This window comes from Rhinolophus ferrumequinum, chromosome 15, assembly GCF_004115265.2.
Source record: "Rhinolophus ferrumequinum isolate MPI-CBG mRhiFer1 chromosome 15, mRhiFer1_v1.p, whole genome shotgun sequence".
NCBI lineage: Eukaryota > Metazoa > Chordata > Mammalia > Chiroptera > Rhinolophidae > Rhinolophus > Rhinolophus ferrumequinum.
The window spans coordinates 16,818,874-16,837,760 of record NC_046298.1 but is presented as its reverse complement, the minus strand read 5'-3'; the positions used below and the strand labels follow the sequence as shown (position 1 = coordinate 16,837,760).

At 34.6% G+C, this 18,887-nt stretch overlaps 1 protein-coding gene across 2 annotated transcripts in view; it reads right to left on the bottom strand.

The window, feature by feature from the left end:
- The window catches only part of CBFB (core-binding factor subunit beta), a 48,322-nt gene that overhangs the window by 17,586 nt on the left and 11,849 nt on the right, over nucleotides 1-18,887 (bottom strand). For both annotated transcript variants that reach the window (XM_033128191.1, XM_033128190.1), the window contains exon 4: nucleotides 4,905-5,021. In XM_033128191.1, the coding sequence (XP_032984082.1) occupies nucleotides 4,905-5,021 (117 nt within the window). The remainder of the gene's footprint in view (nucleotides 1-4,904; nucleotides 5,022-18,887) is intronic.

Here is an 18,887-nt window from a genome sequence, read left to right as displayed (position 1 = left end):
ATTGTGTCTTTACTGTATTACATAAATCTACAATTATATTAATTTTACAGTTTGGTTAAACCTTTCTGCACCAATGAATTTAAAGAGTGGAAGTGCATGTTTAATGAAAAATTAAGAATCAAATTCATTTCCAAGAACATTGATGAACGTGTAATTTGCACAAAATAATGACATTTAATATTCTCTGTGTGGACTAGAATGGTATCACTGATCAAATGAAAACCAAAAGAAATAAATCTGCTGAAAAAGCATCAACATATACTTCAAAGAAGACAATTTAACATGTGCAGCTGCAAATAGTACATTTAATGTCACTTTGTAGAACGTAACTTTTTATTTAAAATCAAATGACTCTTAATTTCACTCTCTCAAGCACATACAAAAAAAGCTGTTGATGTGTTGGCTTCATAACAGAAAAACCTTGCAAAAAGCTAAAAGACACAAATTTTATTTACGTCAGTGTCATCAGGTACTTCAAATAGAAAATCGGTTAATTCCAATAATAATTTAATTTTTCTAACGTGATCAGAGAATCAAAATAAAGGCATACCTCGTTAATTGTACTTCACTTTATTATCCTTTTTTTTTTTAAAAAAAACACACAAACAAACTGAGGGTTTGTGGCAACCCTGCCACAACAGATTACAACTTGCTGAAGGGTCAGATAGCATTTTTAAGCAATATTTTTAAATTAAGATATGTACACTGATTTAAAAAATATATAATGCTATTGCACAGTTAACAGACCACACTACAGTGTAAACATAAGTTTTATATGCATTAGGAAACCAAAAAATTGGTGTGACTTGTTTTATTGCGATATTTGCTTTATTGCAGTGTATGGAACCAAATTCCAAAATATCTCCAAGGTATGCCTGTAAAACTTTTTGAAAGGTCAATACATTGAAGGTAAAACATACTTTTGTGAATGCCAAAGTAAATTAATTTAAAAAGTATATCAATGAAGATAAAATTGTTGGCTCTTCTATTGATAATACAAATACAAATTGGGGCACACATTTGATAAAAAATAACGTTCTCAGTGAATTTTTAAAAACTACAAATAGAAATTTACTAGGAACTAATTGTGATACGCACATAATTCTTACTTGTTATACAAACAATTCTTATTCAAAGAAGATATTCTGCCATTTAGAAGCTACAGTTACGTAAATTACAAATAATTTATGTACCCAGTTAAAATACCTGAACTATAAAATTTCTGTGACAAAGCAGATGCTGAATACAGAAAAATTCATCACAACAATATGCATGCACTTTGGGTCTTAGAAAATCTGAGCCTTTTAAAAACTACTCTGAAGTCAACTTAGTGCCTATAAATGGCATAGACTTTTTTTTTTTTTTTGGTAAATGAGCCCTCAGTTACATTTTATTCAAAATTAGTTGGAAATCTCTAATTAAAGTATTCAATGGTAAAGTGCCAAATTTTTCAGTTTTTCAAGCTTTTACAGAACTGCAATTACTGAAAATATTGAAATTTATCCCTACAAATTACAGAAAATAAAAGATGAAAATACAATCAGTAAACACGATTTCATTTTGAATTTATGTTAACTGTACTCAGAAATATATTCATTTGTGGGAAATTTAAAACATTTTATTGAACTACATTATGCAGTTATATGTTGCATGATGGGGATATGTTCTGAGAAACACATTGTTAGGTGACTTGGTTGTAGTGTGACTATCAGTATACTCACACAAACATAGATGGTATGGGCTACTACAACTACACACTTCGGCTATATAGTATAGGCTATTGCTCCTGGGCCGCAATCCTGTATAGCATGTTACTGTACAGAATACTGTAGGCAATTGTAAAATAATGGCAAGTATTTACGTATCTAAACTTCTAAACATAGAAAAGGTACAATAAAAATATGGTATAAAAAATGGTACACCTGTATAGGGCACTTACCGTGAATGGAGTTTGCAGGACTGGAAGTTGCTCTGGGCGACTGGTGAGTACATATGAAGTCCCAGGACATTATTGTACACTACTGTAGACTTTATGAACACTGTATACTTGGGCTACACCAAATTTATAACAAATATTTTTTCAATAATGAATTAATCTTAGCTTACTCTTAACTGTTTTTGGTAAACTTTGATTTTTTTAAAAACTTTTTGAATCTTGTAATAAAACTTAGATTAAAACAGAAACACACTGTACAGCTGTCCATAAACATTTTATTTCTTTATATCCTTATTCTGTAAGCTTTTTTCTATTTTAAAATTATTTATTTTTGTTAAAAACTGTGACCCACACACATTAGCCTAGGCCTACACAGGGTCAGGATCATCTACAGAGAAGCACTGACTGCTGACGAGATGGTTGGGGTCCCCTGCCTTGAAATTTTTACATTACTTAAGACCTATTACTTTATTAGTTCACTATCACAACAGCTGGCACTTTGTAGTAATAAAGCTCAATTTGTGACTGGGGCAACAAGGCTTGAAAAATTCTAAGTATGGAAAATGCTGTAGGTTAAACTAAAAATTTTTACTAATCATTCTAATAAAATATTTGTTTTTTTTCCCTTATATAAATTTAATCTGTTGTAGCATGTCTTACAAAAACAGCCTTCAAAATTGCCAATTGTTTGAAAGAGTTGAGGACTAATCCCTGTAGAAATCAAGGTAACAGAGATTCTTTCTTAAGAATTTTAACTTTAAATCTTAATTTTTTTACTAAAAAGGTTTTCACATTCCATATATGGAGAACAATATGGGAAGAGATAACAGAAAGAAACAACAAAAAGAGAGCTCCTTTTTATTCTTATTAACTTTAGCAAAACGATTAGTATTGAACAACTGAAAGAAATTAACACTTGATAATAATCAGATACTTCTACATGTTCTTTTGGCATTTTTAATACGTTATCCTACTACCAGCTGGCCTTCGTAATTTCAACAGATGTGACTCCCTTGTATGTGATGCAGTGTTTTTCTTGCTGCTTTCGAGATTCTCTGTTTATTAAATTTAACTATGATGTATCTAGATGTGGATTTCTTTCTGTTTATTCTACCTGGTGTTCACTGAACCATTTATTGGACTTTGAAGTGGCATGAAGATTAGTATTTTCTATCAGATTTAGAAGATTTCAGTTATTATTCTTAAAATATATTTTCTGCACCTTTCTTTCTTTCCCTCCTCTCCTTTTGGGACTTTTCATTAAATGCATGTTGGTATGCATGCTGGTGTCTGAGTCTCTGAGACTGTTCATTTTTCTTTCTGTTCTTCAGCCTGGATAATCTCTATTAATCTATGTTCAAGTTTACTATTTTTTTCTTCTGCTAGCTGAAATGTACTGCTGAGTCTGTGAACTTTTCCTTTCAGTTTTTTTTTCGATTCTAGAATTTCTATTCAATTCTTTTTAATAATTTAGATCTCTTTGTTGATATTCTCTATTTAATAAGAATATAAATTTATTCATCATAATTTCCTTTATTCTTTGAACATACTGATAAATAATTGCTTTTAAGTCTTTGTCACTAAGAACCAACATTTGGCTCCCTCAAAGATAGTTTCTATTGCCTGCTTTTTTTCCTTGAGTATTAGTCATACTTTCACGTATTTGCATGTCTCAATTTTTTGTTGAAAACTGGACATTTTAATTAGTATACTGTAGTAACTATGAATTCTGACTCCTCCATCCAGCTTGTTGCTTTTTTTTTTGTTTCTCTGTTTAGTGACTTGCCTGGACTAATTCATTGTAGAACCTGTTTCCCCAGCAGGGTGCAGACTCTGATGTCACTGCTTAGTTTAATTTCTTTTTAAGCCTTGTTTTCTGGGGGTTGCCCCTGAATCAGCATAACTTAGTGGTCAACCAATGACTGCTCAGAAGTTTTTCTTAGACATCTGGAGTCAGTAGGCTTCCCTCCTTTGCCGTTGTATCTGTGTGCAGCTTGGGGGAACACTGTCAAAGTGCAGGGATTTTATCAGTCTACCGTGTGCTCAGCCAGCGATTAGCATCTTGCAGAGGCCCTCTGTTCTCTCCTAAACAGGTGTAGCCTCGCATATGCACACCGCTTTCTGGACCATGAGGGGTAAGTGTGATCTTAGTAGGGCCCACTTTAGTTATCTCTTTCCCTAGATCTGTGATACATTTCTGGTTAGTCTGCCATTTTGTTGCTTCCTGAAACATTAGCTATCCCAGCCTGGACTGTTTGCCACAGAGACCTCTATTGTTTTAAGTAACATCCATGGGCATGGATTTTTCCAAGCGCTCCTCTAAAGTCAGATCCCTCTGACAGGAGAACAGAGCGGCCAGCCCTCATGGCTTGCCCTGCTTACCCAGGGTAGAACTCGACAGACCACAGAGCTGAGGGAAAAGACGGGAGCAGCTCCTGACGAAAATGCCACAGACTATCACTGTTGTTACTGAAATTCAGTAGCTTTGTTTGAATATATACCACTCAATTTATGTCCTTTGGTTAATGTCCAAAGACCTTAAATGGTTTCTTCTTCTTTTTTTCGTTTGTCCAGTTTAATCATTGCTTTTTGGGGAAAGGATTTGCCAAGCTCCTCACTCAGCCATTCCAGAAATGCTATTTCTACATTTTATTTTGAACTGTTTTTCTTTCCTCATAATGTTCTAAAGATCAAGAACAAATATTAAACAGAACCATTTACTGGACTTTGAAGTGCCCCATTCAGCCGATAAGAATAAGCCAATGAAATTTAGAACCACTGAAGGAAAAACTTACCTAAAACCAGGACCAGAATTTGGGTCTCAACATCTTCAGGATTCCTCTATATTACTTGAACCTAAGACTTCCTACACTTACTCTTAGAGACTGGGTAAAATAGATCCCCAGACAAAGGCAAGAATAGGGATAAATAAAGGGACCGTGCTCAGTAAAGCCAGAAGTCACCCTACCTGGGCTCGCTCCTCATCAAACTCCAGGCAGCCCATACCATCCAGTCTCTGGAGATCAATCCAGCCTTTCCAGATAACACAGACTCCATTCAGAATCATGGGAGCCTTCAAATACACCTAAGACACAGAAAAGAAGGATGAAAACCCATGATAAACCACCGGACACATGAAAAACAAAGGACAAAGTTACTTATGAAAACTGTGGTTTTCTCAGGAAATAGCAAGATGAATACAATTATAAAATTAAGAATTACAGGAAAGTATACAAACTATAGCCTCTGACCATGTTCTATAAATTAATCTGGTTTACCAGAATTTTATTTCTGGTCACAATTCTTCCAGATTACTTTTAAAAGGAAGTTTTAGGGCAGGCCCGGTGGCTCAGGTGGTTGGAGCTCCGTGCTCCTAACTCCAAAGGCTGCCAGTTCAATTCCCACATGGGCCAGTGGGCTCTCAACCACAAGGTTGCCAGTTCAACTCCTCGAGTCCTGCAAGGGATGGTGGGCTCCGTCCTCTGCAACTAAGATTGAACACGGCACCTTGAGCTGAGCTGCTGCTGAGCTGCCGGATGGCTCAGTTGGTTGGAGCGTGTCCTCTCAACCACAAGGTTGCCGGTTCGATTCCTCAAGTACCGCAAGGGATGGTGGGCTGTGCCCCCTGCAACTAGCAATGGCAACTGGACCTGGAGCTGAGCTGTGCCCTCCACAACTAAGGCTGAAAGGACAACAACTTGACTTGGAAAAAGTCCTGGAAGTACACACTGTTCCACAATAAAGTCCTGCTCCCCTTCCCCAATAAAATCTTTTTTTTTTTTAAAGGGAAGTTTTACAGATTTTGTAAAAACTATAGTAAGATGATACTTGAAGTAGACATCACTGCTCTTCCAGCTGAAGCTAAGACAATTAGGTACTCTGCCTTGATTTTTTAATCTTTTTTTTTTAAATTAAAGTTTATTGGGGTGACAATTGTTAGTAAAGTTACACAGATTTCAGGTGTACAATTCTGCATTATATCATCTATAAATCCCACTGTGTGTTCACCAGCCAGGGTCAGTCTCCTTCCATCACCATATATTTGATCCCCTTTACCCTCATCTACCACCCCCTTCCCCCTTACCCGATTTTTGAATCTTGAGTAGAGACATATAAAGATGGAAAACAACTGTAATCACTAGCCCCTGAAGAGAGCACGCACTGCTTCCCTATACTGGGATCCCTGGAGCCACCCAGAGTCAGGTTCTTTCACAATTCCTTTCAGTTTTATAAGTAACCTCATAGCTTCCTGATAAGTAATGCTGCTTTTTTCCTTTTTCTTTTTTTCACTTAAAGTTAGCCAGAGTTGATTTCTACTGCTTCTAAGCAAATAATCTTAACTAATGTAACATTTACTTCTTCACCATTCTTTTTCAAGTAAATAAATAACCCTACAGCAAAAGTCACTTTAGGTATGATTTCCAAGTTCAGATCGCTTTCATTTTTAATCACCAAATTAATTCTCATATTACCTGAAAATATAATTGTTCTCGAGAGCAATTAAGGATCCATCAAAAAAGTAAAGGTTCTAATGCTATGATCTTGAAGTGAGTCTTTTATTGTGACAGTGAAAAATATAAGAAAAGTTTACTAAAGTTCTTACAATATCCCTCACCCTAACCCCATACTATTCTAATAGTTACTTTAAAAAATTATTTTATATTAAAAAAAATTTACTTTAGGTCTTTTCTATCTCATTTAACATGGGCTTCTAAATAAAAATCACCATAATCATTTATGCCTTATCAAGACATTTAAAATGCAGAGGAAGCAGGGTTTCAATGAATTTTCAAAACTACAGATTATCAAATATGTCTTTATAAATAAGGTTCTTCATCTGCCTATACCAAATATACTTTCTATGGATAATCCTAGTGTTTTTGTGAGCTAAAATTAGCATTTATTACCTATAATTACATAAAATCAGTAAGACAGCTTCTCATTTTGAGGAAAAGGCTGAAAACATCAACTTTTCCTTTACTCAATTTAGCAGTCTGTACCGTAAAAAACCTTGGGGCATTCTTGTTTTTAGAGAGATTTAACAGGAATAATTGACTATCAATAATTATAAATAAGCCAGAAAAATTATTACTGAGACACATGTAAAATAAAACCCATAGGCTTTATGCCTTCTTAGTACACATTTATATCATTCCTCTCCACTACTAAATAAAATCATTTTTCCTGTTAAGGACTCCAATCAACCATGCTGAATCAATTTCTACTTATACTGGAAAAAAGCCAAAAACGTAAGGTTCCATTTCTCCTCCCATTTGGACCAAGGGCAATAGTCTACAGTTATAGCTGAAACCGTTTAACCACACATTTCCTTCTGTTCTGATAAGTGCTCAGTCCCTTCCACATTATAAATTTAAAACTCCACTGATGTGCACTAATTCAGACAAGTGACTATGACCTCATATTCAACACCTCACAAAACCTAAAAACAATACCTCTCTAGAATACTGCATATCAATATAACTTGACTTACCACATCTTCTAATCAAGATTCCTACCTACTCATTCTAAGGGGGTGGTGGGGTGTCACGCAGTGAGGAGGGTAACATTTCACATATCAATGTGACTCATTATCTTAAATTCTCATATTAACCATAAAGAGAATTCTTCTAATGGGAGAGAAAGGTCAACTTCGTAATCATATTCTGTACTCTTCAATGGTTTATATCTTTTAGAATCAAAGATTCCAGAAATGCAGCTTATTCATATTAATTTACATATTCAAAAATATTTTCCTCAAGAAATTATTAAATTTTTAAAAAGCCCATTTATTACTTCTTTATAAAAGTTCTCTCATGACAAAGAAAACCACTGATCTGTTTTGGGAAATTTCTAAATGCGTTCAGAAAATGGCTATAGTTCTTAATTAAGGCTAGAGGGTGGAATTGTAATTTAAAATAATATTTAGATGATCCTGGTGATTTATTTAGATGTTCACATTCAAATAAATAGTTTTATGTGTAGATCTTTAAAGTAAATGTTTGGTAATTTCATACATTCTTGAATACCAAACCTCAAAATACAAAGAAAATAAAATTCCGTCTCTTAACAGTTTGGCATTTTGTAATGTAATTCAATAATGTCATTTAAATACTAACACATTTTTCACCGAAAATAATGCTTTATTTCAAACTGTGAAAAGGAAACTTATTAAAATATGACCTAAGTATTATTAAACCCATTGTCCTAAAATACTTTAGGAAAATGTTCACTTTATACAAAATGAATTCTATAAAGTCTTTAAAATGGGTAGATTAAGCTAATTGCACACAAAAACAAAAAGGCCTGCTTATCTTTCCAAAAGTAAAATATCAGAGAATGTATGTTTGAGACTCCACAGAAAGTTAAAAGGGAGCACAGCCTCACATTTTGTGTTCTTTTGAAAATAAGGTAAAGTTAGTATTACACAATTTTTAATCATCTCAAGCTCTAAATATCAATATTTGAGATATCATCAATCCAAATTACATATGGTATCACTTAATCTTCATATTCTGTAGCTTTAAATTCCTTATCACTGTAGCAGCAGAGCTTCAGGAAAAAGATGTATGCACCATCAACCGTGGCATTATGCATATAATGGAATATTATTTGGCCAAATAAAAGGAATAAAGTATTGATACATGCTACAACATGGATAAATCTTGAAAATACTATGCTAAGTAAAAGAAACCATGAAAAGGCCACATATTATGACCCACATATTATGAAATGTCTACAATAGGGCAAATACAGAGAGACAGAAAGGAGATTAGTGTTTGCCAGGGGCTGACGGGAGAGGGGAATGAGGAGTGATTGTTAGTAGGTACAGGATTTCTTTTTGGGGTGAAGAAAACGCTTTGAAATTAGAGTGGTGATGGTTGCACAACTCTGTGAATATACTAAAATCCCTCTAAATGGGTGAATGTACACTCTAAATGGGTGAATTTTATGGTATGGGAATTTTATCTCAATATATTATAAAAATATTTGCAGGGCAGGCCCGGTGACTCAGGTGGTTGGAGCGCTGTGCTCCCAACACCAGGGTCGCCGGTTTAATTCCCACATGGGCCAGTGATGCCTCTTCTACAGCTAAGATGGTGAACAACAGCTCTCCCTGGAGCTGGGCTGCTGTGAGCAGCTAGAGGTCGGCGAGAGCTGCCGTGAGTAGCTGTGACTGGTTAAGGCTGTGACCGGCTGACCGACTACCTCAGCTGCGGGGGGAGCGCAAGGCTCATAATCCCAGCATGGGCCAGGGAGCTGTGTCCTACACAACTAGACTAAGAAACAACGGCTTGAACTAGAGTGAGGGGTGGGGGAGGCGAAAGAAAGGGGGGAAAAATATTTGCCACAATTTTTAACTGTTACATAAGTGACACCTTTGAGATACGTAAATGGAGATTTTTGAGTAGGCAGTTGCCAATGGGATTCTAGTACTCTAAGAAGAGCTATGGGCAGATGATGTAAGTCTGGCAGCCATCAACAATACAGTGGTATTTAACTCCAGGGGGAAGAAAGAGATTTGCCAAGCAGTAAGTAGAAGGAGAAAGAGGCGGGGGGGCAGGAAGAACCCTGAGGAAATCCAACTTTTGAATGCTGGTTAGTAGAAAACAACCCAGCAAAACATGCTATGAACAGCCAGTGAGAAAAGAGGAAAACATGTAAGGAGCCTAGGGGCTCAAGGTTAAGTTATAAATCTCCAAGTAAAAATTCCCCCTTTGTTGGATGCATTAGATATCTAAGTATTATGTTATAGGATCTTATAGCACTCAGAATTTTTAGCAATGCTTTTATTTAAGGCAGGAGTTCTTAGGCTGGAATTCAAAGAATCTACAGGCGTTTGGGTTTATGGACAAGTTTCAAGAACAGAAACCCCCAGAAATTCTGTGTAAAAATGTATGTGTTTGTGCCCATGTGCATTTTTCTAAGAAAGTCCAGTGCTTTCATCAGATTTTCAAAAAGGTGTGAGAGACAAAAAGGATTCAATTATGATAGATAGTAAAACTCCATTGTTCCCCCGTCCTCACAGATATCAAGGCACAGAGGTTGAGAAATGATAAATACCGTTCATTTAGGAATTCAATGTTTTTAGCTCTTAGGTAGCTGGGTGAATGGAAATTGTGGGTATAAAGGGAAAGCAGAAAGAGTTCCCTTGGGTGGTCTAAAGAAGATAATTTCAGATAATTAAAACAGAGTAACTGTAGATTTGCAAACAAGACTCCCATGTACACCACTACTGAGCCATAAAATCAATATACACAGAAACCAAGTGTCAAAGCTATTGACAAAAGCAAAAAGCAGATACTTCACTCTCCAAAAACCCATTTCAATTGGAAAGAATATTTCACTTCTCTGTAGCGAACCACTACAGATTAAACATTTGTGACTCTATAAATTGAAGTATTAGGGAAAACATTAAGAGGGAATGGTCAGTACCCCTTAGACCCTCAGAAAATATTTGAATAATGATTAAACAAAGAGCAGAAACACAGCTGGAATTTAGGTGTTTTTTCCCCCTCCTTGTATCTTCCCTATAAATTCAACTTGAAAAGATCCATCTATTCAACAAATGTTTATTACTTGTCATTTTGTAAGAGTAGTGGGAATATATAATTTAAAAGATTTATATCCCACCACCCAAGAAAGACTCCAACACTAGTTAAAGTCTTTAATGAGGAAGAACTGGATACATAAAAGAACTGTTAGAATTAAAATTGAATTATCCTATTACATTTAAGTAGAACTTACTTAATTTAAGATTAATGGAATGTACCACTGATAGTAAAATTATAAGCTGGATCCAGCAGCTGTGCATACTCCTTTTAAAGAACATAGATCTAACAAAGGTGCATATAAATATGACTAGGACATATTATCTAAAGTTATCTACCAGAAAAACCAAGTGAATTAATGAGTTTAATAAAGTGGCTGGTTACAAAAACAATACACAAAAAACAACTTTCCTATATTACAATAGTAATTATTTAGAAAATAAATAGTAATTATTTAGAAAATAAAATGAATAAAATGAAAAAACCAAAACCCTTATTTTAAAATAGCGACAAACGTATCAACTACTGAGAATAAACTGAGTAAGAAATACGTAGGTTCTATAAGAAAAAAATACCTTATTTCTGAAACATAGAAAAAGATCTGAATGCCTAGTGAGATGTCATATTCTTGAATGTAAGACTACAAATGCCAATTTATCCCAAAGTAATCCTTATTTAAAAAAAACTCCACTGTTTAGAATGGCTATCATCAACAAGACAAATAGTAACAAGTGTTGGAGAGGCTGTGGAGAAAAAGGAACCCTCATACACTGTTGATGGGAATACAGATTGGTGCAGCTGCTATAGAAGGCAACGTGGAGGTTCCTCAAAAAATTAAGAATCGAATTACCATAGGATCCAGGAATCCCTCTCCCCAAAAATCTGAAAACATTTATCCGTAAAGATATATGTGCTCCAATGTTCACTGCAGCTTTATTTACGGTGGCCAAGACATGGAAACAACCAAAGTGTCCTTTGATAGATGACTGATAAAGAAGATGTGGTATATATACACAATGGAATACTACTCTGCCAAAAGAAAAGATGAAATAGTGCCATTTGTGACAACATGGATGGATCTTGAGATTATTATGCTAAGCAAAATAAGTTACACAGAAAACGTCAAGAACCATTATGATTTCACTGATATGTGGGATATAAAACTGAAAGCAACAAAGGAATAAGACAAACAAATAAAAAAACAAAAACTCAAACAAAGATAATAGTTTAGTGGTTACCAGAGGGTAAAGGTGGGAAAGGGATGGTAGATGAGGGTAAACGGGGTCAAATATATGGTGATGGAAGGAGAACTGACTCTGGGTGCTGAACACACAATGTGATATATAGATGATGTATTAAGGAATTGTATACTTGAAACCTATATAATTTTACTAACCATTGTCACCCCAATACATTTTCATTAAAAAAAAAAATTCCAACAAAATCTCAAAATAATATTTTCTGGAATTTGAGAAATAAGTCTATGGTTCTTACAAAAGAATCAGACTATCCATTAAAATATTAGGAAAGAGTAATTTTCTGCCCTTTCAAATATTAAAACATGTAACAATGCAATCAGTACATTTGTAGTAGTGCTGTGGCAATCAAAAAGAACTTAATGGAATAAACAAACAAAAAAAAATCCAAAAATGAAACCAAGTATACAAGCACTTAATAAATGAAAAAGGCAACATTTCAAATCAATGGTAAAAGGATATTTATTTAACCAGTGGAGGTGGCAAAACCGGCTATTTGGAAAAAATGAGTTTAGAACAAAATAAATATAAATGGTCAAAAACTATGAAAAAATTTCACTAACAGTAATCAAAAAAGTTAACTATAACTATTTCTAAACAAATATAAAAATAAAAAAATATTTTAACAATGTTGATGAGGAGGGAAACTAGGTTCTACTATATTATCAGAAGCAGTATAAACTGGCTAACAATTCTGGGAAGGCATTTTTGGGCAATAAGTGTGAATGTTCCTTTGACCCAGCAATGCCATGTCTATGAACGCATCCTGAAGTTTAATCAAAGATGTACACAAAATATTTTATTACAAGGATGTTCACGCTTAAGGGTGAATAATGGCAAAAATTAGAAATAACCCAGATGCCCCAAATCTTACTGTTATTCAAAGTGAATGAATCAACACTATATTTTAAACAAGGTGTCTTTAAACAAAAACACAGATTAAAACAAGATTTTGTATTGATTGATTGGTTGAGGAAAATGTTGTGAGCAAAGACACTTGCAGGCACCTAATTCTGTATTTTCCCTGGAAGCAATTGTTCAGTATTTGCTAATTCAAGCCTGCAGCGACTTTAGGCTTGAGTATAGAAGACAACTGCCATAAATAATGAGAAATCAACTGTAATTATTTTTAAAAGGAATAACATCACTACCCATAAACCCAAGACAGCATGAGAAGACTGAAAACAAAAATATGCTTTGGAATCAGATAGAACTTGGGTTTAAATTGTAGCTCTATCAATGTGTCTGAGACAAATTATTTAAGTTTGCTAGTCAGCCTCAGATTCCTCACACAGAAAATCGGGGCTAAGTAATGCCTCTTTCATAGGAGATAGAAAAAATTAGTAAGTCAATGTACATAAAATTTATGAAACATATAGAGCACTACAGAAACACTGATTGCTTACATACACATTTCCACCAATGTTTTATATAGTAACTTCTTTCCAAGGGAAAGAAACCATTTTTTGGAGACAATGAACAATTATTCCCACCAATAAACCAGCAGACAAGTAGTAATACTGAGATGGCCATGGGCATGCAGGAAAACAAGATATTCCACTAAGGAACAATGTATCCTGCTTTTCAGTTGTAATAATTTCTGTAGTTTATTTAACAGATTCCTTTTAGAAGATACTTGGTTCTGACTCATCCTCCTTTAGCCACATGCAAAGACCTCCCTGTTCACAATTAATCAGCTGCTTGCCTGTTGGATAATCACTAGATAGTCATTCAATCTCATTTGCCTGTGAATCATAACTGGGTTGCATGTAAGTATAAAAAAATAGCTTCTTCTACAGTAATTTAATGTAACTGACCAATCTACCTCTTACAGTTCCAAAGAGAAATCATAACATGGATTAATACAGAATGTGCCTGGAATTGTGTGTGTGTGTGCATCTACATATACACACGTACTCAATAAAAAATTGAGATAAGTGTACATGTTTTTTTTACCTAGTTTTCAGAATCTGGTGTGTACTTTTTCACATACAGCACGTCAATTCAGACTAGTGGCATAAGTGTCTAGTGGCTACCATCCTAGAATCACAGTTCTAACGCAGTAGGAATGCTATATCTTAAGTAGCAGGCACGTGGATGTTCCTTTTTATTGCTATTACTTATGTTTTTATCTACTCTCTTATTTGTAATATACATTTAACAAATGAAAGATGAATTGCATTTAAGGGGAAAATGAATTAAATAATGAACATATTAAAAAATGTAGAACTAGCCCACCTAATTTGGAATATAAGATATTGTAAATGACTTAACAAGAATCACATTGTTGCAAAATTTAAACACAAAATGCATGCTGAAATATTATACTGGTTTAGTCCCACAGAAAGTTAATGTCATGTGTTGTAAACTGAACCATTTTCACTAAACATCCTTTTTCAGAAGAATGATCCACATAGAAACACTGATGATCCCACTGTCTGGAACAGCCATGCCTTCTATGAGCCATCTCAGAAGAAGCTTTAAGCACCAATTACACTCAAACTCTGAGACACACATGGTTTTAAGTAGAAAACATTTTAGTCTAATCTAAAATTTGGTAATATGTAATATGATTTATATTCTTACAAAGAATTTTTCTTCATGGAGGTATATTTAAAATACCTTCTGGCTTTCTCACTATAAAAAAAGTAATGCTACATTAGCCTATGCATCACAAACCACCATAAACTTCAACACTTGCTGAGACCTCAAACGTTATTTCTGGACTCTGCAAGTCCATGCCTCTACTTTGAACTCACTTTGCTTAAAGAAGTCCCTACACCACCCCAAAACAGTTCCAGACAGTTCCCTTTATTTCTTAACTCTCTCTTCTTAATACCTTTTCACTCAGGTTTCCTAGCATTACTACCTTAAGTTTATATAAATTTTTTATAGCTTTCAAAACTTTTCCAAGTCCTATTTGACCTTTACAACCATACAATAAGAAATATTTAAAATGAGGAAACTAAAACTGAGAAAGATTAAATAATTCACTGGCAGAAGGTCACACAGCTAGTAAGTGGTAAAAGCTATCACCCAGAACTCCCAACTCTGTATTTACCTAAACCACAGTTGCATTAATGAATTGCATTACTAATGTTTTCGAAGTATTTCAGGGTATGTGAAAATAGACAATTTCCCTCAAGAATAAATAGAGACTGGATAGTAAATTACATGGTAAATCCACAGCATCTAGAACAATATTGTGAACTATTTACATAACTTTACAATGTATCATATGAATACTTTCCCCTCCCCCCAAAACAGACAGCTTACTAATTCTGCCATCTTCATTCTATGATTCAAAGTAAACTATGCGTATTTAAGACAGTCCTAAAACGTTTTGACCCCAGAAGGAATGTTCTAACCCCAGGAGGTATAATTTTAAGTGAAGTGTACAAAATTAAATTATAAAATTCTTTGTTTCTTAATTAAGATAAAAAGTAATGAAATAAAAGATGCAGGTACTATTTATTGCAATCCATTCCTGAGTCAACTATATAAGAATTTTTAAAATATTACAGTAGACTTTACCAAATTATTACCGGTAACGTAATATCAACAACACAAAAGAATTGATCATGTGTAGTGTTCCAGAAGTGATCGTCACAAAAATCTGCACTGAAACTTAGTAAAACAATTAAAGTTAAATGTTAAAAGGGAAAAAAATGAGGGGCGGCCTGTTAGCTCAGTTGGTTAGAGTGTGGTGCTAGTAACAGCAAGGTTGCCGGTATGATCCCGGCGTGGGCCACGGTGAGCTGCACCTTCCTTAAAAATAAAAGGAAAAAGATGAAGTTTAAAGGCTGTTTCAAAGTCATCAAAATGACGTCTAAAAAGACTATGTTAAAATATTAATGGTTATTCACTCTAATGGTAAGAGTAACTTGGTGGGCCAAAATAATATAGACTTTGGAAGGTGGTATGTGAAGTTTCTGGCAACTTAAGGTAAAAATTATTTATTAGCAGTAATGTGGTACACTGCAAAGAACACAGACTCTGGGGTAAAAAAGACCAGATTACATGACTTTTGAAGATTTATTTAGCCTCTCTAGGCTTCAATTTCCTCAATTGTTAAATCAAGCTAACACAAAATATGTTCTAAAATCAAATAAAAGACTTCATTATATAGGGTAGGGTTAAGAGAATTAGCGATAAGGTAAATCATATGGTAGTGACTGGTGATGCTGATCACCATAAAAACTGGCTTGCAGGTTGTCAAAATGTATTTGAAATGGTCTAGAATTCTGAAAATGTACTGGAATTAAATAGCGGTGAGGTTGCACACTGTAAATACATTAAAAACCACTGAATTGTATACTTTAATGGCAAATTTTATGCTTTGCGATTTTATTTCAATTTTAAAAAATGGCCCAGAAATTTTCTGGATAGCAAAGGGCTGGCAAACCAGGACTAAAAAGCTGGCATGATGAACAGGCAATATTCTCAAAAAATTGAGAAGGTTCTCCCAAAGGCTATTACTTAAAACAATATTCTGCAAGTGATGCCAGACTCTTATTAGAAATTGTCCTTTAAAAAAATATGGGCAGAATATTGTGTTTGAAAAACACCTAGACCCAGCCAGTCGGCTCAGTGGTTAGAATGCAGGGCTCATAACACCAAGATCGCCGGTTCGATTCCCCCATGGGCCAGTGAGCTGTGCCCTCCACAACTACGTAGATTGAAGACAACGACTTGACTTCGAGCTGATGGGTCCTGGAAAAACAAACTGTTCCCCAATTAAAAAAAAGAAGAAAAACATCTAAATTCTCCTAATGGAAATGTTGAAGTCATATGTTCTAGGCTATCCTTTTGTTTAAATTTGAAGATTAATTTGCCTTAAATCTGAAGTTTTGAAACACGAAAGGGCTCAGGTATTGGTTGTGTAACGTGGAAAAAAGTGCTTCTTCACCCACAAACACAACCTCCAACCATTCCCAGACGTAGCCCTTTCCTTCTTACGACACACAATATAGCACAGCATCAGAGTCCTCAGAGTAGTTATACTGCCAAAAGGCACATTTTAAGTGTTATTTTAAATTCTTAGTTCCTAAATACACATCAATTTAAGAAGGCCCAGCCTAAACTGAAAAGCTCATGATAGATAATAATTCTAACTGTTTACATTGCATACTTCATAAAAGAAGGTAACAATTAAACTCCCTACCATATCACTGTCTATAACATCAAGAACATTTTAGCTAGTCTGTGGCTTCTAATCCTCTGTAGAAAACTAAGTACAAAGAAGTGATATTGAAGAAATAAAATCTCTGGTCCCACTTAAGCTAAACAGCATTAAAATTTACTAATGTTTTCTTTGCAGTAAAATGGAGATCATAAAAGTATCAGCATATGTTATCTATGTATCGATTAAAACAGAGCCTGGCACATAGCCAGTGCTGCAGAACTGTTTATTAGAAATTCTAATTCTTAAATGACGAAATAAAAGTATACAGTGAAAAGGGAGCCCCATCTACTCAGAGGTAGTTAACAAACTCTTTCGGCCCCCCTCAAATACCTTTACTAAAATGTCCAAAGTTTTCTGTGAGAAAAAGATTCTTCCTATGATTGCCACCCGTACAATTATGACTACTGTTTCCTAGATTAATTTGCAAAGGATTCCTAGATGGATGCACACTGTATGTGTGCTCATTAAGTACATCCATGTCTACTATATTTTTCATCTTTTCATGCTAAAAACTAACACTGCTAATCATTTTGTTGCTTCCTTCTTACACAGAGGTATCTACTTATTTCTAATTTTTCTGTTCTTTCATGGTTAATAACAGTAAGATCATAAAGATATATATATATTTTTTAAATGTCAGATTCACAGTGAAGGCCACCTTTACTTTAAATTTGACTCACAATAAAACTTCAATCTGATACAAAGATCTTATATTTAGAATACATAAAAACTCTATCTCAATAACAGCCTGATATAGAAAAATGGGCAAAAGATGTGATCAGACACTTCACCAAAGACATACGAATGGCAAATGAGCACATAAAATGTGCTCAACATCCTTAGTCACCAGGGAGATGCAAATTAAAACCAAAATGAGACTATGCAGTCATTAAAAGGGCTAAAATCAAAAAGACTGACAGTACAAAGTGTTAGCAAAGATGTGAAGTAACTGCAACTCTCAGACACTGGAAATGAGAATGCAAAATTGTACAGCCACTTTAGAGAACAGTTTGGCAATTTCTTAGTTATCCTCATGAAATGACCCAGCAATTCATGTACTACATACCTACCCAAGAGAAACGAATACATAAAAAACTTGTATGTAAATTATAAAAGGAGCATTATTATAATCAACAAAAAGGGGAAAATAACCTAAATGGCCATCAACTGGTAAATGGATAAATAAAATGTGGCACATTCACACAATGAAGTACTACTCAGTAATAAAAAGGAATAGACTATTATATATACAAGATAGATAAATTTCCAAAGCATGTTGCTAAGTGACAGCTAGACACAAAGGACTACATACTATATGATTCCATTTATATGAAATCTAGAAAAGACTAAACTATAGTAACAGAAAGCAGATCAGTGGTTGCCTGGACCAGGCAGCGGGAAGACTGACTGCAAAGAGGCCTGAGGGAACCTTCTGAGGTTATGAAAATGTTCTATATCTTGATTGTGGTGGTGGTTACACCACCAACTACACATTTGTTACAGAATTGTACACCAAAAATAGGTGAATTTTGTTGTATGTAAAGCACACCTCAATAATGCTGATTGAAAAAAATGAATTAAAGAGAAAGTGGGAAGCAGTAAAACTAGGATATAGCAGTCCTACTCAAAAATTAATTTCTTCAGTTGGCAACATTTCAACAATCTTTACCCTCGCAGTGTTTGGACTAATCATTAAAAAAATACTGGGGTAGAAAAGTAGAAGCCAGGAGAGGAAGAATTAAAGATTTCCTCTCAAACATATTATTTATGTCTTCTCTAACTTGGAATATGTCATTTAGATAAAGCTGAGACTGAAATTTTACCTATACACTAAAAGATAAATCTAGGCAAATAATGTAATTCAAGAGAAGGGAAAAAGGGCCCGGCCTGGTGGCTCAGGCGGTTAGAGCTCCATGCTCCTAACTCCTGCTGATTCGATTCTCACATGGGCCAGTGAGCTC